Source organism: Rhamphochromis longiceps, linkage group LG23 (genome assembly GCF_057381845.1).
Source record: "Rhamphochromis longiceps isolate RC_006_pf linkage group LG23, R_longiceps_female_GT1.1, whole genome shotgun sequence".
NCBI lineage: Eukaryota > Metazoa > Chordata > Actinopteri > Cichliformes > Cichlidae > Rhamphochromis > Rhamphochromis longiceps.
This window is the reverse complement of record NC_140578.1, coordinates 13,693,339-13,720,954: the sequence shown is the minus strand read 5'-3', so window position 1 is coordinate 13,720,954 and position 27,616 is coordinate 13,693,339. Positions and strand designations below refer to the sequence as shown.

Genomic DNA, 27,616 nt, shown 5'->3' with positions numbered 1-27,616 from the left:
TGGAATCCCTTCTAGATTGAGCACTGGTACCAAACTGAAATCTTACTCAGCTTGAGAGTGATTCTCTTCTGCAGTTTTCTGCTGCACCCCAACCAGAGCCTGGGTCCCAGGAGGAAGACAGTCTAAAAACTTCTCTCTAACTTTGTAATAGATCATGTTCATTCAATAAGAATCGATGTTCAGCAGCTCTGCACATCAAACATCTGTCTGAGGACACATGGCTGGACACAGGCCCAGTATTTTCTACACCTGCTTTCCCCACTTTTTATAATTCTGAAGAAATATTCAGATTTCCTGTGCTAACCCCATCAACTCATCTTGTTCTTGTCCAGCCAAACTTTGACAAAAAAGCCCGGAAACACCCCATTAAACACTACCATTCACCTTGAATCCTTTTTTTAAATTTATTTATTCCAAAGTGGAAAGTTTAAGAAGCACTCATTTAGACTATCCAAAACACTAACGAGTGCTGCCTGGGGGGATCACAGACCTACAGTTTGAGGACAAAGTGATGAAAATTCGTTTCTTTACTGTGAGAACAGAAAAGTTAATCATCCACGTGGTTTTGTGGCTCTTTGGGGGATGCTGGTAAAGGTGAGCAGTGTTTAAACGCGTTTTCCAAACTCCAGCGGGTAAGTTTCCTTCACGGAAACGTTAAGGTGATTGTGACCTCAGCTGTTGGAATTGTTTGCAGCTTCTTGCACCGCGTAAAAATCCACGTGAATAAATGAACACGCTGTTAAACATTTATTGTGGGGAAACACTGACCTCTAAACGGCTTCATTCATTAGTCTCTCTCCCTGCCTCCCTCTCTGCTCATTAGCTCGGGACAGAAAACGGCTCTGAGTGGCGCATACCGCGCGTAATGAGCTGCTGGAGAACAATACGGGGCTCACTGGATACTTGACAAAGACTCCTGCTCACATTAGAGCCCGTCTGCGTGTGAATAACGCGGTGAGTAACACCGGGGACTCCGCTCTTTAACAAACAGTTCAACTGTCACAGGTGAGCGCTGCGCCCCGTGACTCAGACCTGTTCCCTTTTCACAAGTTTCAAAACATTTACGCGTGGAGCCGTGGGCTGAGTCCAGTTACATCATCAGCGACGGGCATAAAAAAGAAGAAAAGAAAAGAGAGCGCACACAGCAGCGGGGGGAGGACGCAAACATGAAACCTGGAGAGGAAGCCTTTCTGCTCACTGTGGAGCCCCGAGCCGAAACGATGGACGCGAATCCGCGCAGAGACGCGAAGAAGCCCAGGACGCTCCGCTGCAGCATAAAGGTGAGACACCGGCTGGCACTGCGCAGAGGACGCAGCGTGTGCGCATTTATCCTAGAGGAGTGCGCGACTTTGCGACTTTATGCACACAAACTGAGTTTCTACTTCGGCTTCAAGGGGAGCGTTCCACTTTGTTCTCCACTGAGTTCAGTGGACCCACCTGTGGGTGCATGAAAGCAGCCGCACCTTACCGCGGCAAACATAATGAGCCACATAAATGTGGAGGTTTAATCTGAGGGCATTTCACCTTTTTCCCTCCATAACTTGAAGATTTTGCCCTCTGGGTAGGATTGCCTAAGCGCAAACCGAGCTTCACCTGAGATAAACAAGATAAAATCGGTCATAATGTGATAATAAGTCTCTTGTTAGCTAAAATAATAATAATAATTTTAAAAAATCAATCTGAGCTAATTGAAATCAGATTTAAATGCAGTGTTTGCTGCTTGGGCTGATGATGCTGGAGGTGACCTGCAGGGAACAACTTGCCGCTTTCATCTTAATTAACGTGTTTCTAATCTTTCCGCACAAACTGAAGTTCACCCCCGCCAAAATCAAATGTTATTTCCAAGGCAGGAAGGGATTTTAATTTTTGTAATTATAAATCAAACATTTTTCTCCCTTTTCACTTTGGGAGGTTAACGATGAGGAATCCAACACGGTAAAGTGCAAAGTCTCAGTTACAGACTTGTTTACTGTGAGTAAATGTATTAATACCACTAATGTAAAAGATGCATTATATTAATTAATTATAAATTAAATAAACTTTCTAATTTTAGGCACTTTCATCTAGTTCAGAATGAAAACCTTAAAGGACTCCGTTTTAAATCAAACGTGTAAAATATGTTTAGCGATAAATAAATAAATAAAAAAATCACTTTTTTCATTTGGATATATATATTTTGATAGGTTGTTAAAAGAGGGAGCTTTGGAGTTTTAGATGTATAAGTCTGATAATATTATATGAATTTATATTTTTACAAAGTTTTGGGGACTTTAATTCATCAACTGCAAATCATTTAAGTTTAATTCACTTCACGAAGTTTATTGACAGGTTCAAGCAAAGATCCACCTTAAGATGGTCAGACTAAAGATTTTTTTTTATTTATTTATTTATTTTTTTGGCTTTAGTTAAGGATGTTATTCTTAATAATATTAATAATAACTCATTTATGAAGCACCTTTCAAGCAACCCAAGGTAGCATTACACACTGAAGTCAAAGGCTTCAAAATTTCTTATTTAATGTTTTCAAGCAGTTCATCAAATTCTGCATAAATTAAATCTGAGTGTTTTACAGTGTAATGTTTGACAGAGACTGAGAATTTAAACAACCTTTAAAACACGCGCGCACGCACGCACAAGCACGCACACACACGCACTCGTTTTCATATCTTAGTGAGGACATCTAATTGACATAATGCTTCCCCCACTTACCCTAAACATCCCAAATGAATGCCAAACCCTAATCCTTAGCCTAAACCAGGGGCGGAGCGTGGGGGTGGCTTACGGGGCTTAAGCCCGGGTTGTTTTGTCAGAAGCCCGGGGTATTTTGGAGTGTAATTTTTTCATAGTTAGATGCCTGGCTGACAACTGTATAAAACAAAAAGTACACACAATATTCGAAGCACATAGTGCACACTGTGGGAATTTACGACTGTGCGTGAATCCCCCCCTGATATTGGTATGATCCAAGCTCAGGCACTAAGCGACTGAGCGAGGGGGCGGGGCAGCTGCTGCCCGTGAGTGCGCTGTTGGAGAGACGGAGCCAGCCATACTAAGGAGAGCTTAAGTTTGACCAGGTACCAAAGCAAATCATTCGTACTGTACAAATAATGTAAATATGACGGTGCATCACGAAAGATTGATATGAAACTGATCACTTGACCAATATTACGTTACTTGCTCTTCAAGTGAATCAACAAATGGCAAAATGAAAAGCCGAACAAATGCTATTTTTTTTAGAGTCTTAGCTTACGTGTGTTTATTTCATATTTTCAGTTCTTACCCTCCCCGACTAAATCGGTTTCAGTTATGTACTGAAACATAAGAATGGACATTAGAGGGTTCTTTCAAAGAAAAAACTCAGGTAAATGTTATTTTATATATTATGCTTTGTATGTTGTTCAGTATATTTCTATGCAAAACAAGAGGGATTTCAGTACACAGCAGGATATTCACATTTGTAACCAGATATTTACATACACTTTAGGGAGAAAACATAAAACATTTTTACTGTACAACATCAATTTAGAGTAAATTTTTGTTTTAGATAAATATTGAAATATATTTTGAATTAGTTAAATTTCAGAATAAAGAGAGACAGAGCTATTTTTATCACTTTCATCAAATTTAGGAGTACATGTACACTAAATTTATTGTTAATTAATAAGAAAACTCCAGACGATTCCATTCTGAGCTGAAGAAGCTTCTGATAGGTTAGTAGAGTCCATGTGAGTAAATTGCTGGCACAGCTGTGGATGCATATAAGGCAAAACACAGAGCCTGTTTCTTTGACATGGGAAAATCAAGAGATATCAACCAAAACACCAGGAACAGAACTGTGGAGCTCCATAAGTGTGGCTCAAGTTTGAATACAATTTGGTGCCATTTGCAATTAAAAAACACAGACAGTTTCTCTCTTTACTCTTAAAGTTAACAAATATGTTTTTATATTTATCAATCTAAAAAAAATAAACATTTAGTCTGATTTGATGTTACAATTAAAAAAGTGTTTTTATCTGAAGAGTAAATATCTGGTTTCAACTGTATATTTGATGATTGTCAGCACAAAGAGGGAGAGAGAGGAGAACGAGGACAGAACAGATGAACAAGAGCAGGTGAGACACACATGTTAGTCAAATGGTTGTTTACCAAAAGTATCACCGTATCATAGGTCCTCATGTATCTCGTACCTAGTGTTTCTTTTTAGGTTTGTTATTTTTCAAATTCTGTATTTATTAAGTCCTGCAGGCTTGTTTGCACAACAAGGCTGAATAATTATATAAACTTTTCTCAATCTAAATAGTGTACTTTGGTAGAATTAAAAAAATAAGTGTAGTGCAGGTCTATGATGATTTTTAGTGCTATCATCTAGTTCTGATTCTGGTTCTGTCTTGGTTAAGTCCTCAGTAGTCCTGATTTTGAACTGTTGTAGTCCTGTTTTTAATTCTGGATCAGTTCTGGGTCTGGTTGAATTGGGGTTTAGTCCTCGTGTCTTGATGCAGCCCTGACCTTGTTCTGCCTTGCTGCTTAATTAAAAAACTAGTTTAAGGTGTCCTGCACATGTGATATATATTTTTCCCTATATGAAGTCATTCTTTTTTGAACAGAGCCTATTAATCTTTCAGTCATTTCTACACCCCCCCCCCCAAAAAAAAAAAAAAAAAATCCCACATGCATACTACTCTTTGGGCTAAGCCCCGGGTGTTTCAAATGTCTGGCTCCGCCTCTGGCCTAAACCTAAACATAACCTAACTGTGACTGTAACCCTGACCCTAAAACCACATTTTGAGCCTCAAAAATGCCCTCAAACTTGTGGGGACGGGCACTTTGTCCTCATAAGCAACTGTTGGTCCCCACAAGTATAGTAAACTTACAATTTATCTGTCCTCACATAGCTATGTAAACATGTACAGACACACACTTGCCTTAAGTCCAGATGTTACTGCTAATCCAAAACCACATCACACATTCACAACAGTCAGAGTCTAAACTCAACATGGATGAAATGTAACAAAGAACACAACTGAAAATAATGAACTGAACCTGAAACATTCCCAGGAGGCTTTGTGCTCACCTGTGTGGACCTCTCCACGGTCAGAAGAATCAAGCACAGATTATTAAATGAAAGGTGTGTGGAGGGAAAAATAAAAAGATTACTCAGCGATTAAAAAGCAATTAAAAAGTAGGTTTGGTTTACCTGCAGAAGCAAAGACAAATGTTCAGCTTTGACTAATTTAAATTCTCAAAGTGAGGACCAGGGGCTGACAGCAGCTCTCCATCCTTTCATATGGAAAAGAAATGAAGCACTAACCTTTCTTTATTCACTTATAGTACAGGATACTGCAGCCTTTTGTATGTAAATGATGGATGCAGCTTTTGGAAATCACCCATTAGTTTTGAACTTCCACATTTTAGATGCTTCAGCACCTTATTTGCTTGTTTTGTCATTATTATTAAAAATATAGAAATAAAGCAGCAGAAGTTGGGATGAACCACGGTGGTTGCATCTGTCAGTCAATTCTTATTTGTGGTAGTAACTGGAAGAGCCATTGACCTAACCGAGTCCAACTTTGTGGTGAGCAATTATGAGATGTCACAATTCTATTTAGTGGAAATGAGGTTTTAGATTGGGATGAAATCATGATTTACTGGTAAAAGAGCATCAAGGGGCATCAATACTGGAACAGACTGGCAGCAACGTGGGAACTATGGGCCAACAATTATTTCACATTTTAGCAACAAATACATTTTTTTTTTTAAAAGTACACAAGTTTTGGCCACTATCTTGTGTTTTTCTTTTTGTTGTTGTGTTTTTGGGGGGATTTTGGAGCTGGAAGTTACTGTGTTGCCACAGCCAGATTATTAGATGAACAGGCATTGATTCCATTAAAAGTGCTCCAAAAGAAACCCCCACAGCACAAACACGGCCCACAGGGCCAGTTCAGGGACGCCAGTTTGGTGAGGTGACGCCTAGGAGGCATCATGGCCGCCTGTGTTTCTCACCAAAGGCGAACCTCTGGGGCTGAAAAATGACGCCATCATGGAAACAATGAAAAATGCTTCTGTGATGCTTTAAAATGGGGGAAAAACTCAATGCAGAGATTAAAACAGTTTCTTGTAGCAGACTGTAAACATGTTTATATCTGCTGTAAAGTTTTAACATGGGGTTTTATCGAGGATTGGCTCACTTTTGAAGCCTCTAGTGGACACTAGAGGAACTGCAAAGACTAAACTAAAGCATATAAGGCCTTTGTTGGCTCAGAGGTTGCTGTTTGATTGTCACTCAGTCATCCAAACTTTGGGAAGCAGTTTTAGCGCCTTGAGCACAAGCTCTTTTTTTTTTCCTCTCTCACTTGCTAATCGGATCCTTGTTGTGGAAATTTCATCATGTTTCTGCTTCAGATAAATTCCTGACAGAAGAGAATGCTGACAACTTTGTTTTTCCATTACTAATAACTTCATTTGATCCCTTTTGACAGCAGTTTTATGTGTTCGGGATCCGCATCCAGCTCCAGTTTTGTTATGTGTTTTGGCTCTGCTATTAAAAGACTCAAAGCACTGACTTGAAGGAGAATTGTTGCCTGAACGCGTGCCAAAAGGAGCAGTTGTTCTTCCCTTTACGGCAGTAATGGGAGGAAAACAGTTTGTTCTTGAGTTGTGAGTAATATTAATGCAAACACTGGTGGTTGCTTTCAAAACTCTAAGAGAAATGACTCCTCTTCTTCACCGTGTGAGTGACACATATGAGTAATAGGTTTCGGAAGCCTGGGGGGGTGGAGGAAGTTTCTTAGCTTTCCAGAGGGAGAGCGTTTATTTGAGTTTGGAATCTTCTGAGTGTTTACCTTCGATGTTCTCACGTCGCCTGTGGTGGGTCCGGCCGCTGCAAATCTTTCCCTGTTTATCTAAACTTTAAAGCCCTCCTCCGCTGAAGCCAAGCAAACATAAGCAGGGTGGAGGACAGTGAAACAGCAAGACTCGTCCTGCAGGTGTCTTCACATCATCCTGAGACTACACAGTGAAATTTGTGAGAATGCACCTGGACTTCAAAGGTGTCCAGTGTTGTGTTTAGACAATGGGAGCAGTTCAGCATGAGTGGAACAGCAAGCCATTTGTCAGAAAGCTGTTTCTAAATCATTCCTGCAGCCTTTTCGGTCAGACTGTACCGCCAGAGCTTTGAATAGCTGTTGTCCTCCAGTCTAACATCAAATGACTAAAAAGTTATAAAGCTGTGCTCTTTGTTCTCCGGTCAACAAAGGCTTCACACGAAGCAATCACATCCATCCATCTTTCCTTGATACCGCTACAATTTGCACCACGCTCCGCTCTCTATTTGTTCAGCTTCAAGAGCACATTCTGCTTGTTTTCTTAGGTCCTCTTGAGCTACACCTGGAGTCTACACCCAGGTGACACAGTCAACCTCTCTTTAAGGATAGCTCTGCCAGCGTTTGGGCCAAGTTTCTGCACAGGGGCATGTAGTGTTTACATCATGATCAGGAGCATAAGAAGCATTGGAAAGGCTCACTGCACCTGAGCATGAGGCTCGCCTCTGTGGCTGAGTCACAGTCAAATCGCATTGTATTTCTTTATCAGGGTATGGTGAGAAGATAAGCACAGCTGCCATGTCTACTGCAGACAGATGCTGTGCTCGGATTAGCACAAACTGCAAACGCAGGTGAACACCAGAGAGCAGCCGAGTGTTTTCTAGAGAGTAAAAATGGCCATATTGGCACATATACTGGTACTTCAATATGGTTTTTTGAAAGTAGTTCCAAATAACGACAGCAGTCGTCGCAATAAGCTCTAAACGATAAGGCAGGCGTGTCCAACTCCAGGCCTCAAGGGCCGGTGTCTTGTTAGTTTTATATATCACCCTGAATCAAATAACTAGTTCATTAACAAGCCTCTGGAGAACTTCGAGACATGTTGAGGAGGTCATTTAGCCATTGAAATCAGCTTTGTTGGATCAAGGATGCATCTAAAACCTGCAGGACACTGGCCCTTGAGGCCTGGAGTTGCACACCTCTGCTGTAAGGTGAAATACCGAAGTTTTTTTTCATTTGCCCCCTTGTGGGCTGCGAAGGTACTGCAACCATTCGCAATAAATGAAACGTTCAGTTTCTTAATTTTGACATTAAATATTTAAAATTTTAAAGAATCAGAACTCAGGGACTGTATTGGAACATCACCTGCTAATTAATCTAATTAATAAATTTAATAAAATCCTAGGAGAGCTATGGTGTTGTTATAAAGGGGGGAAATATCAATTGAACCTGAACCGTGTTCATTTATACTATAAAGTTTGGCATTTTAACATGCAAGTATCTTTTATACAGCCATTGGTATTCACAGGTTTTAAGGAGGCTGTGTACTAGTCTACTTCTTGGATTGGTGCACAATTTGAAGCGCGGCCTAAAACTCGAGGCTCGGGCAGTCAGCGCTGGATGTGCGGTTTTGAAAATGTTAAACCATCTCCTGAATGCATCATTCCAGTATATTTAACAAACTGATATATGAGTAATATATCAGTCTTACTCAACTGGAGAATAAGCACATTTTCCAGAACTGCTTTAAATGTCAGTGCTCCTTTGTCCACGATGCTATTGTGCAGAAAATCTGTTTTATGTTTGTTTCACAATAAGGGGAGGTGACCTGTGCACATACTTTCTTTTAAGTATCCTCAGAGAGTTTGTACACATTTCAAGCACTTTTTTCCTTTTATTTCCCCCTTTTTTTCTCTCTCTCTCTCTTTTTTTTTTTTGACTAGAACACATATAAGAACAAAATAACCACAACCCGTGTCCATGAAAATAAAAGCTTTTGGAATTCAAGAGTGAACTTCCCTCAATTCTTCCCTTCACAGCAGGGTTGAAGGTTGGGACAATGACCTCCAATCATAGAGAGCTAAAAGTGTTCAAAAAGGAGAAGTAAATGAATAATGCTCAGAGAATCCAAATACTTAAAGTTTGTAAAAAAGTTTCCCTTTTAACAAACAGCAGGTTTTTTTTTTTGTTTAATTAATTTTTTATGCAGCTGACACAATTATCTGCTCTTTTCCCTTTCAGTAGAACAATCCTTCCAATTTACACAGTTGAATGGAGGAAAATCTAAGTTGTTTTTTTTTTAATTCGCAAAAAAGCCATGTCCATGCATTTAAACATACAGATCAGAATCTGTCATTTAAACCACATGTTGAAAAGACTTTGTCCAACCTTTTCTTCTCCTCACGTGAGCAAATGCCTGATTTCTTTACCTTTATTTTACTATCTGCTCTTTATGGGACAGATTTGCTAATGTATTGTGCCAAACATGCGATTTGGCATTAAAGTAAAATATATCGATACTGACAGTGACAAGCCTGACCTTGTTGCGCATGTAAAGGAGTTGCTACGGTTGCCCTGAGAGGCCAGACGGACTGCAACTTAAGAAAACACCAGCAATAAGAAAAACGCTGCAATAGCACAACAAACACGACGGAAATACGAAAAACGAAAACAGAAATAGGAAAATAAAATTTTCTTCCAAAAGCACAAGTGAAGTGTTTCTGGGGAGACAATAACTGGACGGACCAGTTAGAAACATGCTAGGTGTGTTTAATCATGATTTTCATATACTGATTACAGATTTTTAGGCTAATAGTTAGGCTAACACACTTACCTCTCATCTTTTCTTTCCTCACAAAACAGACAGATCCTCCACTTCTTTTAATTGTCTCCCAGCGCAATTCTTAGCATATTTTGGTTCCTGCAACTGATCCGTCGGGTTATTGTCTCCCCAGAAACACTTCCCTTGTGTTTTTGGAAATCTCTTTTTTTCCTATTTCCATTGTCGTTTTTCCTATTTCCGTTGTGTTTTGTGTGCTTTTGCAGCGTTTTTTCTTATTGCTGGTGTTTTCTTAAGTTGCAGTCCGTTTGGCCTCTCATGGCCACCGTAAGTTGCTTCTCTAGGCTTTCTCTAAGTACAGGGATGAGAATATTGAAATTGAGTGCACAAACATTTGCCACATTTAATTAAATGCTGATTGTGTTGATATTTAATGCCAAAAAAAGCACGTCTTTGTTTTTCTAAACACAGTTGCAGTCAAAAAATATCATCCTTAAAGCTAACCACATCTATGAGGTCTCATGCCATTTTAACCTGTTTAAAAAATGACCATAAACCCTGAGCTTGGTGGCGTTGGTCTCTTCCTGTGAAAAGGGAGTTCTTCCTTCTCACTCTCACCGAATGCTCTTCATAGGGGATTGTCTAAAACTGTAGGGTCATTACTGTGCTTACTTCTCTCTGTCTGTCCCCAAACTTTCCCACTGGCTGGGTTTTATATATAAATCTCTGCTTAAGCTGGTTTTCTCTGGTCTGTGTACATTTGTGTGTTAAAACTGTCATCAGTACAGCTGACCCTCTGTTTGTCTCCAGTCAGAACAGAATTAGACAAGAAAAAAAAAGAAACAACCTCCTGCCCCCCCGCTTTTCCCTTCCCCCAAAAATAATCTACAGAAGGAGTTGAAATTGTGATGCATATCATATAATGGTTTAAAAAGAATGCAACACTGCTTCATCAGGATTAACTGGACATGTCTTTAATTTTTTGGCATTCCAATAACTGAAGATTAAATGTTACTTCTGGTAGACCTGCTTCCTGCACAGAATCAGAGATCTGTCTCTTGCATTTGTTTTAATTTGACTTTGTTAAAATGGCAAAATGAGGTCAAAGTTGACCTGAAACATTTTAATTTGGTCAAAAAAAGTTTTTTGCCTGCCTGTGCAGATAGGTGCTGTCAAATCACTTAGGTAATTGAAGCCTATTTGACAGAAAATGAAGATGAAATATTATCAGCCGTGTAAAAGGATCCATTGTGTGTGCTAACCAACCATAAAGCCACACTTTAATAGGAGCATTAACTGTTCTGAGGCGAATGCAGAGTTTATTCTCCCTCAGATGAGCTGGCAGCTGGTAAACACGCTGAAAGCTGGGATTTATCATTGTTTTCATAGTAAATTCACCGCTAATCTCAACATGTATCCTCAATGCAGTATCCATGGCCCCCGGAGCAAAAAGTAAGCAGTGCGTCTGTGAAAGCCTTCTGAGACACAGAGAAGCAAGTCACTCGTCTTTCAGATCACTGGGAGTCCATCCAGGGGGCGACTCTGATCTGGGTGTGAAGAGAAATTCTTGGAGGACAAATTCCACAACCAGATGGAGACGCAGTATGAAGCGGTTTTCCTGAAACGATCCCAAAATGTTGTCACCGGATAAGTGATTTCATTCCTCTTTTGGATCTGTGCTCTGGAGCTCCAAGGAAGCGCTAATGCATTACTGCTTTTGCAGTGCAGACATGCCGTTTTCCAGAAAAAAATCAAATCATGAGTCTGGCAACTTTACTTTTGATTTCTAGGAATCATTAAGAAACCTAAAACTTAGCAACTCATACCTCATTACAACCTCATTTAGTGGAGTAAAACAAATGCATAAAAACTTTTTAAAAACAAAGCAGAAAACATTATTATACATTTTTAGTAGATTCTGCAAACATGTCATAAACAGGCTGAGATATTTTATGAAAATCAATCACAAAATAATATGTCTGAGATTTTCCACATTATGAAGACGTACTGCTGAAGCGAAGCAAAGAAAGCAGCATGGCTCCTCAGGCTTTAACCACAGTATAGAAATTAAAACTTTGAGAAAATGATGTGAAGGCTTGGATCTCATTCCAGGACATTTTCAATCATTTTAATGTTCTTTAAAAAAAAATCTATACCGTATTTACATTGCCGCATGTGATGCTTTTGTAATTCATATAATGAATCTGATTCACAGCTTAATCCCTTCTTCTTTGCAATTTTTCGCGTTTTACAAAAACCATCCAGTAACCAGGACTGGGAGCTTTGGCAGGCCATATGTTTGACTGTATATAATAAACTCTTTAACTGATGTTAAAAATATAACCTGTTTTTTGCTCTTAGGTTAGAAAACACAAACTTTTACCTGCAGAAAGAGGCTAACTGTCTGCAAAGTCTTTAGTTGGTATGCCTGAAGCCTTGTGTAATACTTGGAAAGGAGTTTAAGGAATGCGGTGCAGATGAGTTTGTACTCAAAGTGGAGATGCCTTTTTGAAAATGTGTTTCCTCTGAATTGTTCTGTGTTCTTAAAAACAATTTAATCCTCTAAGACTAATTATTTTAGGCTTTTTGTAATGGTGCCAGCTGAAACTGCTACAGAGTAGCTGACACGGCTGACATCCCTGTTTCAGCTACAGATCCCCCATTGCTGCACATTTTGTCTTTCCTCCTGCATATTTCCACACTCCACTATTTCACGAACATAACCGAAAGAATAAAAAGACCTGTCTTCTGTGTCCTAGCTGTTCGTGCTCTGCCACGGCCTCCTGCAGTTGTCCCAGCTGCTGTACAGCGCCTACTTCAAGAGCACCATCAGCACAATCGAGAGACGCTACGGCCTCAGCAGCTACTCCTCGGGAACCATTTCCTCTCTGCACGAGGTGGGAGCCAACAATAACTTACCCTCATCCAGTGTAGGCTCATGATAGCTTTATTTCAAGGATACCGATGACAAAGGAGGAACTGAAGTGCAAGCAACAAATCAAAATCACACTTCCTGACAATCCGAGTGGGACTCGAGTATTTTGGAACAGTTTTATTGCAAATGCAGGCGTCAGGAGTGATGAGAGATTGTTTCTGTACGTGCTCGGCGCAGAGGTCACTCTGGGGTTTTTTTTTATACTCCAGTGAGCTTTAAATGTTTCTCACACATATAAATGTTTTCTGTTTGTCAAAGACAGTCACAAATAAACTGCATTTTTCTGTCTGTGGCGATACTCCATGAAGAATGACTTTAGCTTATCTTCTTATGGTTTCTTTAAGGCTGCTCTGATGGATATTTTCTCAGTAACGCCAGATCAAAAGCTTACGTGTAATGTGTAGTCTCATTAAAGTGATAAATTCAGACAATTATCACCCAGCTCTGCACTTCCTCTCAGTTACATGGAGCTTTACTGTTGTGATTGTTTCTGTCTCCAGAGATCTGGATTACGAGGCAGGGTCAGGGGCTTAGTGAAGCAGCTTCAGGTTTAACATTGTGTTACTAATGTTGTTCGCTTCTTATCGGAGTACAATGCCAAAAGATAAGAGATCAAAATAAGACAAAATGACCCCATACCAACCAATCATCTCCTGCAGCAGAGAATAGCTTCAGCATTCCTGGAAATCAGTGTGCAGAGTAAGAGGCAAGCTTAGGGAACAGCACAGTAGACACAGGAAGTGACAGGGAGGAAAACACAACAAACAAACTGCACACGCGTGTTTTAAATGTTGCTTTCCCCCATGAAGCACTTTGAACTGCACCAACTGCACTTTCAGTGCTATACAAGTTGTGTGCAAAAAATTCAGCAGAAACGACCACAATTTGGATAAATGAAATGCAAATACAGATTAAAGTGACATCTAATTATGGATCCTTAAATTACCTCTGAATTGTGCTAGATTGCACCAAGTGATGCAGCGTTGCACAACAGTGACACCCTGAGTTTAATGCATTAGGTGTGGCGCTTCCTCTGGCTCCTCTCTGACTTTTTTCTCTGTCTCTTAGATCAGTAACAGCATACTGATTGTGTTCGTGAGCTACTTTGGGAATCGGGTCCACCGTCCTCGCATCATCGGCGTCGGTGGACTGCTGATGGCCATCAGTGCCATGATGCTGACTTTGCCTCACTTCCTGTCTCAGCCGTATGAATACGGCTCTGTTTTACATAGTAAGATGAAGCTATAAACACATTGCTGCTCTGTCTCCGCTGACACTGCCCTCCTGTGACTCTGTCCAGAGCTGAGGGGGATTACAAGTGTACAAATATGTCCAAAAGACTTATGAGGCTTTACTTAAGAGTTGCAGCATCCTCTAACAAAGGCTCCATAGGACTCAGTGGGAGTCAAACAAGTTTCTGCTGTTTGGTCCTCTGTGTTCTTTAGCATGTGTTTGGAAAGCCTTGCTGGTGCTCCCCAATTGAACTTTTGCATAAATCAGGAGGAAATTCATAATCTCTGTGCACTCTCTGAAAGCTAAGAAGATTACAATTACCTCTGGGGCATTTCATTTGCAATAACAATGTTCTTCTTCCTTTTCGCTTTGCCCCCAGTTAAAGTCATACAGAGTGTCAGCGGAGGGTCAGAGAAGCTCCAGGAAATGAAATAAGTAGTACGTCTGTGTCTTCTGGCCTGTTTTTAACTATAATTTTCCTTGTTTTCTACCCTGTGTGTGTGTGTGTGTGTGTGTTGATACCAGATCGCCACGAAATGTGCAACCTGCAGAGCACCTCAAACAGCACACAGTCGTGCAACCGTGATGAAACGAGACGTCTGACCGACACCAACAACCTGTGGCTGCTCATGGCCAGCGCTCAGCTGCTCTTTGGTGTCGGATCAGTGCCCATCCAGCCCTATGGGATTTCCTACATTGATGATTTTGCTGGGCCTGCAAATTCCCCTCTCTACATAGGTGAATGACCTGCAGTTCAAAGATTGATGGGACCACATTAAACTGAATTATTTAGCAGGGTTTCGTGTGAAAAAAAACTGATAAATACACAAACGCAAGGAGTGAAAGTACGAGTATTTTGTGTTGGTGAAACTGAAAACTAAAGTCATCACTCTGTCTACAGACAGCTTAGAGGATGATATCAGATCACTGAAGTGTTCAGAAACCAGCTGCTGCTTAGATTTTAAAGTACTGCTCATCGACGCTGTCAAGTAGACTCAGAAACTCGAGTCATCAGTAGAAGTGTTAATTCTTCCAACAATGAGTTTAAGGAAAAACATGGCTGTCATTCAAAATCTTTGTGATAAAGATCCTATAAAGATAAAGATAAAATATGTCTGTTTGCAAGAAAATTAGCTTTGATTTCTAATTTTCCCCTTTAAATCTCATGCTTTATTGCTTTGCATCAAACTGTGGCTAACAGACCTTGAATATCAAGATTTATTCCTGCAGAAGCCTTGAGTCAGAAATGTACTCCCCAAAGTGATGTTTATAACAGCATGATTCACAGAGATAAGTCAGGTTAACCCCCGTTTTTCCATGGAATATTTGAGAATATCTGTTATGAATGAAGGATAAATACAGATGGAACCGTTTAAAAAAATATTCCCGTATGGAATATTGTACAAAAATGACCCCACTTGCGAAAATAGCTTGGAGGTTAAAGCTGGAGTCTTTTAGAATCAGTTTGGAGGCTTTAGTGGAAAAATACAATCTTTTTAAAATGGTAAGGTATTTGACTGGCTGCAGCTCAACGGTCCATCACAGCCTGCCATCTCTTATCATTCACAGCCATCCTGTTTGCAGTTTCTGTATTCGGGCCTGCCATCGGCTACCTGCTGGGCTCAGTCATGCTGCGGGTCTATGTGGACGTGAACAAAAAAGATTTGGGTAAAGCTGAGTCTGGAAGTCATTTTATTGGGTTAAAGAGGTATGGATGTCTTACGGCGTTTTTCACCGATAATTCCAGGAGAAGCTGCGCTCCAACTCAGACCCGACGATCCTCGCTGGATCGGTGCCTGGTGGATGGGCCTGCTCATCTCTACCGGCTGCCTGGTTCTCACCTCTATCCCCTACTTCTTCTTCCCACGTACCATGGCTTCACAAGACCACGTAAGCCTTGCTCTTATAGAAGTCTTTTAAACAGCAGAGCACATGTCAGGACTGTGCAGTCCACAAGAAGCATCCATAATGTAACTGTAAATATTGGAAGCAAACAGGGATCTGACACTTAAAGGACAATATTCTCTATGTCACATTTGACTGACCTCTGCTGGCTTAATGTAAGTTCTGCAGGTTGTTTTTTGTTCTTGTTTTTCTTTCAGTTTTTCACTATTTAAGGCACAGTTTCAGTCTTGGTGACCTCAGTGGAGCGATTTCACATACAAATCTGCGCTTGTGAAATGCTTTAAGAAAAATATTAGATAAGCATAGTTAAGCTAAAACTTATCTATGACTAGATAAGGAGGAAGTGCATGCCCCCTCATTTTTTGTGAAACCACAGTTTCACTTCCAGCTTTAACTTGACTGACTTAAAAACAATGAAGTTCAAGTGGGCCAAAATACAGTTATTAGAAAAAATTAGAACTACTAGTGAGCTCTTGTGACGTAGAAAAGTCTTTTTTACAATACTTCTTTCCTAAAATATAAAACCATATGCAGGAAAATTACAGAACAACATTGACACAGCTTAAAGCTTTAAAACATACTGTGCCAGTTTAAAACATCAACCATGCTAAGGTAAATATTCATTAATGAACTGTTTTTTTTATTGTGTTGGGTTTTTTTTAGTCCAGTAATCATAGACTGTGTTTTTAAAACTAACTTAGCTGCCGGGAATTCTCATGTTCACACAGCAAATGATTGTTTTCTGCATGTTTTGAAACCAGACACAAGGACAGAGGGATGCCTCTGACTGTGAAACTGAGGGGACACTCATATGGTAGCAAATTGCCCTCCAACCTGGGGTCATAAATCTAGTTTGCACTTTGGCCATTTACCCACAGATTTGTATATAGTTTGACTCACAGGAGACGCCCCCTGCTGGAAACCTTTAAAAACATGCATCTTTCATAATCCAGTCTGTCATCAGTTTCCCAACAGCAATTTTTGATTTAGTTAACAGGAATGAGCAAACAGCAGACATAATTACATAAATGTTATCGATGGACACAGAGGGGAAGTGGTTAGCTGAAAGTTGCACACAAAAAGTGGAAGTAATCTTCAAACAGAACAGTAATAGACTGACAGGTCATCATCAGCCTTTTTTCCCCAGTATAAATCATAAATAAGCAATGGATGAATGTTGAGTTATGCAAATAAAAAACATGATAATAAGGGAGAGGTTTGAGAACCACTGAAACACATGATGCGTCTTTTAAACTTTCGCGCAGATTCAAACTAACAGCGGGCAGGCTCTAAACGAATTCTTTTGAGAGACAAAAACTCCACAGAAATCTTTTCATTGCAGTGTTTGACAGCTTTTGGGTGATTTTGAATGCTGCTGTGCAGAGCTTGTCAGTTCAGTCTAATGTTCCCACGTCACACGAATGCAGCACAAAGACACAGAGGCTTATGTTGTAGGACAATGTCGCATGAAAGGAGAGAGAAACTTTGAAGTGCTCCTCGAAAGATTGAGATCAAACCCATGAGATTTTCATCCTCTGGAGCCTCCATATGCTCTCCTGTATGTCTGAATTTGTGCCGCTGCCTCCCATAAATGTCCCTGTCTTCATTACTCACTGAACGTGTGAGGATCTCTATCAACTGCTTATTTTCCCTTAACAAAGATGAAAATACACCAATCAGACACTGACAGTTCAGGGCTCATTACTGGCACCTGTTAGGAGTGTGTTGGATACAATGTGTGGATTTAAGTGACAAAGAAACAGTTTAGATGGCTGAACGGTTATTATGGTTAACTAAGAAGCAACAGTATGTCTCGGTTTTTCTACATTAAAAAAATGCTGCTGTAGTAAATGAAAGAAATCTATAAGCAAGACTCTTTGGACTTAAACTCATGTTTGACTGCTTTAGGACATCTTATCAGTGGTTCTCTTTTGCCTCACCCATCCATCCATTCATTAAACTGCTTATCCAAAGTCCGATCAGGTGGACTGGCCTCTACCTAGCTACACTTTGAAGATCCTCTTTGGAGGATCCTGAGGTGTTCCAGATACCCAAACCCCATCACTGTATGTCTAACTCTAGTATATCTTCATATATCCTCTTCATATGTCTTTGCCTGCAAGCGTCATTTTGTTCTCCTCATCAATGCCATGCATCCATGCTGCAAGTCAATAAGAAGTCAGTAAAGCTGCATTCGTGGTCCTTCTGCTACCTCTAGAGGAATGAGAGGAATGAACATACTTTCTGTAGGATGAACTAACTTCTTTTTTAAGTTTCAGGGAATTTCAGTTGGGTGATTTGAAACAGCTCAACAAATATCAGCCAACACATAAAGGGTTTTTTGTGCAATTTGGCACCCAATCTGTCAGCAAGCTAAAGGTACAGCTTCTGTATTTCCCAGGGAGAAAAAAACGATGGAGGAAGATCTATGACAGAGGGGGCAGGAGAAGAAGATAAGAAATTATTTTCAGAGGTAAGGACTGCTCAGCAAGCAGCATTTGATAAAACTATACTGAACACTGAAACAAAAGCTAATTTAGCTGTTGCTTCGAAATAGCTGCCCAAACAAGTGTGTTTCAGTTCTTCGAGAAGGATTTGGCAGGAGTCACAATTTAAGCCGATGATGTTGTTCAGCATCAAGTGCCAAATTCTATCTTTGCGCCTGTTGTTTTGGTGTTTTCTGGCTCAGGAGTTGGTGAGCTCAGACAACATCTGTTAATGCACCGCAGAATGTAGAAAGAGTAGCAGTAGGACCAAGATCTGTCTACAAAGAAGGCACATGCACTGGAGCTTAGAGTAGAAATTATTAGGTGGCTCATTTATAATTCGAGTTAAATTTTCTATTCTGAAGTGTTTCACTAGAACCTCCAGGTGGGTTCCCACACTTGCCAAAATCCCCTCTAACACCTGCATAGTGCACCATCAGACCATTAACATGACTAACAAGTGGCCTGATCATGCAAATATTAACTTTACTATGCTTTCCATTTCATGCCATGCCCTCTGATAGGTTTTGTAGTCTCAGCTGAACTACAAACATTACTCTAATGTGATAAAATCAACTTCTTAGGACGTCATTAGCCAGCGTAAAAAATGTGGATTTATGTATCAAGAAAAGCTTTTTAAATGAATATTATGAGCTATATTCAAGAAGTAGAAGTAAATGTTAGAAGTAGAAAGCAGCATAACATAGAAAGAGTTTATTAAATTACAAGTACAATAAAGCTGTGCTTCAATAAAATACTAGAGTAAATGTCCTGTTACATTCCACCACTGGTTCTAGCCATGCTCTCATCTGATGGGATTGTGCATATAATGGTTGATGGTTGTATGCTACTCGATACTTTCCAGGTGACTCGAAGTGAGTCTGGCTCAGAAGATGAGGACTCTTTGCTGGGCTTCCTGAAGAGTGAGTTTGTTACATTCCAACTGCAAAGATCTGTTAGTTTGATAGCTTTATGTATCTTTGTCACAAAAAACAAGTAAATGGTACCAGAGTAAAAATCAGAGTGTCTGAAGTTATTTGCATCTGTGTCTGATCAGGTTTTCCCAAAAAGTTTGTCGACCTCTTGCTGAGCCCTCTTTTCCTGATCCTTGTCCTGGCCCAGTGCTGCTTCTCGTCGGTTATTGCAGGGCTTGCTACGTTCCTTAACAAGTATCTGGAGCGACAGTATGCAACTACAGCCGTATATGCCAACCTGCTCTTTGGTAGGTACCAGAGTAAAGATGTCATGGTTCCAGGATCTCGTTTGGCATTTGGTGAAATTATCCTTTGATTTTTTTTGGACATTATTTTGCTTCTTATGTTTATTTTCATTTTTGTCTCCCTCTTTCATGTTGCTATGTTAGTTCATTTGTCCACTTAAGTTCAACTTCCTGTTTTACTTGGTTATCGCTTTTCCTTACATGTCTCCTGTAAGTGGACTCCCTATCGCTGTCCTTCCCAGTGGTAGCTTATCTTTTCCTGTTTATACGCTGACCATGTCTTTTATGTGGGCTTGCACTTTTTCTCCCATGTCCTCCATGAGTTAACAGACTTCGCTGCACCATAGTGCTAATGTGAGAGGCACGTGAGAAATTATTATTCCTTTACATGAAATAAGGTCAACACCAACGAGTAGGGCAGAAGTGCAGGAAATGGGGGGGAAAAGCTACAAAATAGGCTGCTTTTAAGAATCTATATTATTACTGATGCACCTGAGAGATCCAGAGCTCTTAGAAAGCCGTAGACTTCCAGGAATGGTGATGCTATTTTTCAGAGAAGCGTTTGGTCAGTAAGTGGTGATTTTGCACCTTATCCCTAATCTGGAATATGACCTGCTCTGCAGCATAAGTTACCATGACGACGTAGACTGCTGAGAAGTGAATTGCCATAGTAACACTGAAAACACAGAGTTAACCCTGTAGCCACCCCGATAAGTCCAAATCCTGCTTCGGTGTTCAGGCCTCTGGTCACTACCTGTGTTTGATTTGATGTGTGCTCAGTCCTGCCTCTCTTTGGCGTCCGTGTATCATCCTCTCGCCGCTCAGGTTCACATTTCTTTCATACAGACTCTTGCAGCGGCCAATAAAGGCCACATTTGGCTCATTCTTCAGATTACTGCAGCCGTTTCAGTGTCAGCTGTTAAATATTTCAAGTAATAATGAACACTTTTAATGGGATGTTTCAAACATTTTATGAACTCTGGAGAGTGGAAATTAAACTGCGTGCTAAAATCATTTAATCGATTCTCTGCAGTGAGTAGGTTCACTTTTGATATGGCAACTTTCCAAAGCAGTCGAGCTGCCAGTTTTTCTTTGATGAAAATGTTTTCATCATTTTAAACAAATTGGCCTCTCTGTCTGTAAGGATGTTGGCAAACAAATGTATGCCCTGATAAAATCTCAGGTTCGAGTCTGAACAAGCACCTCCATTTGGCATGAAGCTAGTACTGTATCACACCCTTCATTTATCCAAAGAGAATTTTCAAAACGGTAATAAAGGAAACCAATGGCACTGAAGAAAATCAGTTTTACTCAAATTGCACATCCATGTTTGGCAGCGCGCATGTTGTTGCTGGAAGTTTGTGCCAGCGTCAGTCCGCCTTAAGGTCTGATAATGGCTGTAAGTTGCGTCACTCTGAAGTCATTATAGCCTCAACAAAAAGAATACAAATTAAAAAGCTGTCAAAGCTAAAAAAATGTCCCAACTCAGTTTGGACATGAGAACTTCTCAGACTTCTGAGAAATACTTTGTTCACTTGTAAATGTTTCACTCAAGCTGTTGTAAAATGTAATTCCACTCCAGTTTATGCTGGAACATGGCTTTGCTGGCTCTGCTCGGGATCCAGCATATAGAAAGTTAGTCCTTGGGGGGGGGGTTTCAGCTCATGGGTGTCATCGGAAGATGACATCATGAGATTTTCACATCTTTTTTACTTAGCGGTAACTTATGTTTCCCAGGTTCTGTGAACCTACCGTCTGTGGCTGTGGGGATGCTGGCTGGCGGGGTCATCATGAAAAGGGTGGGTCTCTCTCTGAAGGCCATCCCACGTTTCTCTGTGGTGATGCTGACCATCTCCACCCTCTTCTACATCCCTCTGTTCTGGATGGGGTGTTCAACACAGAAGGTTTCAGAGGTCAATCATTTCCAGAACAGCCAGTCTTGGTGAGTTTGTGTGTTTTATAGAAATAACAGTAATATTATTAATCTGTATAACATCTTTTATGCTACATGTAAAGCTCAAAGTGCTAAAAAAATGAATAAAAGTGATAAAAAAATAATGAGATGAATTACATTTAATAGCAAGATAAAGGTATACTGCTCATCAACATATATCAAGATGGATCTGATGTGAAATCAAAAATAATCTGTCCAGATTTGTATGTGCAAAATGTGTAGGACTAAAACAACCTTAAATATGTTGTGTGTGGTGTTGGTGCATGGGGATTACATGCCAGAGTAGTCAAAGTGCTGCAATCACAGTTTTTTAAAGATTACCAAGTCTGTTTTTATTGGACAGATTAAACCAATATTTTTTTTCCTGAGTCATCATCTTGATGGAAACACTGAGAGTTTTCATCTTTTTTTGGCTCTAACATCTACACGGGATTATAAACACAGTTTGCTCTCAAGAACACCACCCAGCACTCATCACCTTTCAGAGCCGATGGTAGTGACCTGTGATCCAGTCCCTCACCTTCAAGCACTGGATTATAAATAAACTTCAGTCATATCTGCTTCTTTTTCTTTAACTCGCTGCTCTGCTGTCCTCCGCAGGTCTCCACCCAGCTGCTATTCAAACTGCAACTGTCCTAACAGCACCTTTAATCCCGTGTGCAGCTATGACGGCATTGAGTACATCTCTCCGTGCCACGCTGGCTGCACGAACTTCACCAAAGACCCCGACAACACCCACAGGATTCGGGTCAGTGGCATCTGTTGCTTATGCCTTCCACAATGGCTGATTAAAATAAATAGGCTTATGTTATGTGAAGCTATAATGTTTTCTTTAGCTGTATAAATACAGTATGATTTTTAACTGGCGAGCGGATAAAAGTGGAAAAAATTACCCTACCATAAATCATCCAAATCAATCTGAGAGATTATCTGGTGCAGAGTAATCACATGAGATGTGGATGCCGTGTAAGTGAATGAATTTGTTTTTAGAGCAGAGGGGGGAAAACTGTTTTCTTTTCTTATTCTCTGTATGGGATCAAAGAATAATCATTTGGCCCTGCTCCTGCACAGCGTCTGTAAATTGCTCACTCTGGGAAATATTAACCTTTATTAGCGTAATGTACTTCAGAGCTTAAAGTGCTGCAAGGAATCCATACCACAAATAAAATGCCATCGAGAGCCTTTGCAAAAATCAACTCGTCAGGGTAACTATTTCCTTATAAGGTTATAGTTTTAACTTATAGTTATAGTTTTAAGCCATAAGGTTTATTAGGCTTTTCTAAAGTGTATCTTAGATTAAAACTTTAGTATAACATTATGAAAGTAAAACAGAGCCACTTTGACGTTGCTGTTCTTACTTGGATCCTGGATGTTGAATCTTCAGTGTTCATGCAAACATGTCCGCGTGAGCCCACAGTGGGTAGTTGCGGGTAAACTATGGGACTCTGTGGGCAGGGCAAACCCACACGTAATACCCCAACTGGGTGTGCCCACACAGGGCCACAGTAAGGCAGCCATTACATTTTGTTTGGTTGTTTATTTGCTAAGGATTAACGGAAAGTAATTAGGGCTTTAAATGCTTTTAGTTCTTAGGATTTCATATTGAGGTAGTGATATAGTTTAATACTTTAAGACTGACATGTTGTGTCTGATTGACTAGTACCTTCCAGTCTAGGCTCAGTCTCGCTCAGTCAGAACCAAAGCAACTCACAGTCAATATCTAATCGATGCTTATTAGTCGCAGAACTAACGAGAGCTGTTTTAAAAATAGAGAAAAAAACTGCAGCGTTTAAACGTCACAGCTTGTGAATAATCCTTCAGTGGGTGGATTGTGTGACCGCTATTCGAACATTAGTCAGTTTGACTCAGCGTAAGCCCACCACTGAGGCACAGACGCAGACAGAGCTGGCTGCAGCTAGCTTAATGGATTAATGCTCAGTAATCAGGCGATAATTATTTCATCTTTGATGTGGATTCACATGTTCACAAGTGCAAAGTTGAATGTGGAATTCAAACATCTACTTGAGAAATGTCTCCGATTTTTGCAGGTTTCTTTTTATGTATTTTAGTTTGATTAAATCAGGAATATCAATGGAAATTTGATCTGTTTTTAACCAGAGCCTTGCAGTTTTTTTTCTTGAAAAAATATAATCTTTTCACACTTATGTGAGAAAGAGCGTTCATTCATCCATGTATTATTTGCTGTTTATCCGGGTCCATATTCATGGGGTCCATGGGGCAGCAGTCAGAGCAGAAATGCACAGACCACCTCTTCAGTCTCCTCTGGGAGCACACTGAGGAGTTCCAAAGCCAGCCGGGAGACATCCTCTCCAGCATGTCCTGGCTCTGCCCTGGGGGCTCCTCTAATTCTCAGGTGTTCATGAGTCATCCCTGCTTCAACTGGCTCCATTCCATTTAACCTTCTCAACGTTTAAATCACCTGCTGATGTTCTAATTTTGGGAAACAACAATCAGCCAAAACATAACAGCATTACAAGCTGTACAAAAGATTATAACTTAATCCGAGACAGGACAAAAACCATGCATATCAGAACAAACAGGTAACATATAAAATATAATATAAAAAATATAATCTCTGCTTTCTCTCTGGATACAGGAGTATACCAACTGCAGCTGCACTGCCAGCACTAAGGCCAAACCAGGTCCTTGTGAGAATGGCTGCTCTCATTTTCTTCACCCTGTCATAATCGTCATCGCTCTAGCATCCCTCATCGCCTGCCTAACGCACAACCCCATGTACATGATGGTGCTCAGGTGAGTTCAAAGTTACAACCCTCTGACGGGTAGCACGATACAGTGTGCTTGTCCACGTTGTTAAATACTTATCTTGAATTTTTATATAGATATTTATTCACCTGCAAAAACTGCATTGGGACAGTGGCTCTATGTTATATTCCTGTAGCTTCTTGTTGAGCTTTGGGCTCTATTAAGATTTTTATTGTTATTGTTTCTTATGTTTCTTATGCTGTTTCCTGGTGTCTCCTGAGGTTTCCTTGCTTTTGTCTCGCTCTGTTTTGGCACGTTAGTTTCCTCGCCTTCCTCGTTTCCACCTCCTGTTTTGTTTTACTGCTTTTCCATCTCTAATTCCTTGATTGGCAAGACAAAAGCCAAGGACAACATTCACTGATCTGTGTCTTATACCCCCTAATGTGTGAGAGTTCATGAAGTGATTAATCACTGCCACATAAAACGGTATGGAAAATGCAGATGTTGCTCGTGTAACATTTTTTTCCTGCGTTTTCAGATCTGTTCCTTCTGATGAGAAGTCATTTGCCATAGGAATTCAGTTTCTACTCATGAGACTGCTAGGTAAGACAGGATTACCGTATTACTAAAGAGGCTGATGCTCCAGAAACATTTGTAGTTTATAGGGAAGAAAATGGTGCAATATTGAATTAAAACACAAATTATAGTGTTAATGATACATTTCTTTATGTTCATTTGCCCCCAAAGTCCAAGATAACCTCCAAGACCCTGCTGCTCTATAAAAACTACAGTGGTCATGGTTGTATAAAGAACCCAGGAATAAACTATGCCAGCTATATAAGTAAACTAACAAATGGTGCAAATTTTTAAGAAATTAATAAATCATAAATAAGTAGGAAGTGGTATTAATTTCATCACCCGTGTTTTAAAAATCTTTTCTGATTTAATTTTAAGCTCATTTTGCTGAAGGACCAATAAGTGTATGACACGGCGAGGCTTCTGCCATTCATTAGAATTCACAAAAATCATTACTCCTCCTATAATATTGGTCAAAGTTTAATCCAATTTACATAGACTGACCACAAAATGGGTCTTCACTCAAACATTTGTCAAGATCAAGGTCACATTTGCCATTTTATGGGTAGAAAAAAGGTGCACTGTGATGATGGGAGTAACTCCAGCTGCCACCCCTGCTAACCCCGACCTCTTTTTCCATCTCAGCTTGGCTCCCGGCCCCTGCTCTCTTTGGGATGGCCATCGACACATCGTGCCTCAGGTGGAGAACTGTATGCGAAAAGAAGTTTAGCTGTGGTTACTATGACAACAACATGTTGAGGAACCGGTGAGAACATTTATCACTCAGAACAGACTTTTTTGTACTGTTATCAAAGGTTGTGTTTTGTGGTCAGAGCTGAACTGGTGGCAGAAAGTGACGTTTGTGATGTCTTTGTGTCCACTGTGTAAAACAGAGTCGACACCAAAGAGAGCCTAAAAGAAACATTAAAAAAATTCAGCCTATTATGAGCATCAGCATGATATCATTATCATGTCAGTAAACTGCACCGGTATAATGTCTGTGCTGTAGAGTAATAGAAGCAAGCGCTGAAATCCTGAATGTTTGATTTCTTTTCCGATAATTCACTGGAGAAAACATCATAAAGTGCATTCTGGGTTATTTTTTAAGGCTCATATCACCCAGTGGGATGGTTGGATGCTCAGAACAGATTTTACCCTATGAAAGGTTTCCTGTTTTTAGCTACTTTTTGATATCAGGCTCATTTTCTAGATGTGATTCCATCTGTGTCAAAATTCTGAGGGGATCAGGTGGGAGAAAGGGAGAACCCCTGAACCAATCAGGCAATGACCTACAAGATTCATACCCTCATTTTGTAAATGATGCTCTTTACTAGAATATTGTCCATCCAGTGGCACAAAAAGACTTTTTTTAAATTTACTGATAGAATTTTGCTGGTTTTCTTTTGGATTTTGTTGTCCACCTCGGACTGGTCTATACATATCAAACAGGTGTGCAGTTCATCTAAATCTGAGCCATGCATTTATTACTTATCTGACTCCCTGCAGGTATCTGGGCTTACAGGTGGGTTATAAGGTCATGGGCATCGTCCTGCTGATGATTCTCGGGTGGAAGGCGCACCGGACCGAGGAGTACAGTCTGGCAGATGACAAGAAGGACCACTCTGATTGTCCCGCTGGGAAGCAGGGTGATCCAAACCTTTTAAAGCTTTGCTGCGGTGTTAAACGTTGAGTAAAGCTTTCAGTGGAAGGAATCCATAGTCAAGATGGGCCAGCACTGTGACCTCAATTTCTTTAGGCCCACTCCTCCTATCCAGTTCTTCAATGGTTGGACAGAGGATATCCATTTTCCACAGGGGAATATTCTCTATGTTTCTGGATGCATTTTGATTGGAGTAATTCAGACGTTATGACCAGCAGAGCATACGTTAAAGCACATCGTTTGTAAATGGTAAATGGCCTGTATTTGTATAGCGCTTTACTAGTCCCTAAGGACCCCAAAGCGCTTTACATATCCAGTCATCCACCCATTCACACACACATTCACACACTGGTGATGGCAAGCTACATTGTAGCCACAGCCACCCTGGGGCGCACTGACAGAGGCGAGGCTGCCGAACACTGGCCCTCTGACCACCACCAGTAGGCAACAGGTGAAGTGTCTCGCCCAAGGACACAACGACTGAGACTGTCCGAGCCGGGGCTCAAACCGGCAACCTTCTGATTACAAGGCGAACGCCCAACTCTTGAGCCACAATCGCCCCACATCGTGATACCTCACATTCTCCTTGGGTCCAGGACAGTGAAAGGACTTTTGAACAACAGCTAAATGTTTTTATTTTTATTTTGTGCATACCTGAACAGTAGGAATCTATTCAGGTTTCTATTTGCAATGCGAACATATTCTGTATCTAATTAACTGTATAGCTTAATATTTAAGTATATATATTTTTTATAGATCATTGTCTCATACACAGAGACGTGTGATTCCTGCAATACTCTTTTCATATATGAGCCTGTGTAACACTTCAATTGCAATTAATATTCAGATATTCAGATATCAAATACATGCATTGTTACTCATAAACTGAATAAAATGAATTAACCATACAGTAGTCACTAGTTTGGTTATTGGGTGGATTGCAAACAAGTGTGAGTGTTACTGGATGAAGTATGTCTTTATCTCAGTATCTCCAAGGCTGAATAATCCATCAGGTCAATTGGTTTGTTGGATTTTTAAGAAATATACAGCTCAGGTCATAAATAGTAGGGAATGTTTGTCTTTATCTTCATGTAAGATGAATCATCAGAGTCAGAATACTTCATTAATCCCAGAAGAAATGATGTGGTCACAGTTGCCCCAAGACAGTAAGAACAGTAACTAAACTAAATTAAATAGCACAATATAAAAGTTACAAAATATGACAAAATGGCTCTAATTATAAATATCCCAGTATGTTACACAAATTTAAATGTATATAGTTGACACTGAGGCGGCCTTCTTATTATATTGACTCACATTAGTC

General features: G+C 40.2%; 1 protein-coding gene across 2 annotated transcripts; it reads left to right on the top strand.

Annotated features, from left to right (window-relative positions):
• The first annotated feature begins 591 nt into the window (after positions 1 to 591).
• Positions 592 to 27,191, top strand: slco2a1 (solute carrier organic anion transporter family, member 2A1). 2 transcript variants are annotated; one of them, XM_085398122.1, is made up of 16 exons: positions 594 to 954; positions 1,051 to 1,280; positions 12,357 to 12,494; positions 13,601 to 13,763; positions 14,291 to 14,503; positions 15,335 to 15,433; positions 15,513 to 15,655; positions 18,072 to 18,143; positions 19,022 to 19,079; positions 19,214 to 19,378; positions 21,113 to 21,317; positions 21,930 to 22,077; positions 23,947 to 24,104; positions 24,595 to 24,659; positions 25,278 to 25,398; positions 26,139 to 27,191. In XM_085398122.1, the coding sequence occupies exons 2-16, from the start codon at positions 1,167 to 1,169 to the stop codon at positions 26,320 to 26,322; spliced, it is 2,046 nt and encodes a 681-aa protein (XP_085254248.1). In that variant the 5' UTR covers positions 594 to 954; positions 1,051 to 1,166; the 3' UTR covers positions 26,323 to 27,191. The 2 variants fall into 2 exon arrangements, with proteins under 2 accessions (XP_085254249.1, XP_085254248.1); XM_085398123.1 differs by lacking the exon at positions 18,072 to 18,143 and having other exon boundaries at positions 592 to 1,280.
• Positions 27,192 to 27,616: the final 425 nt, after the last annotated feature.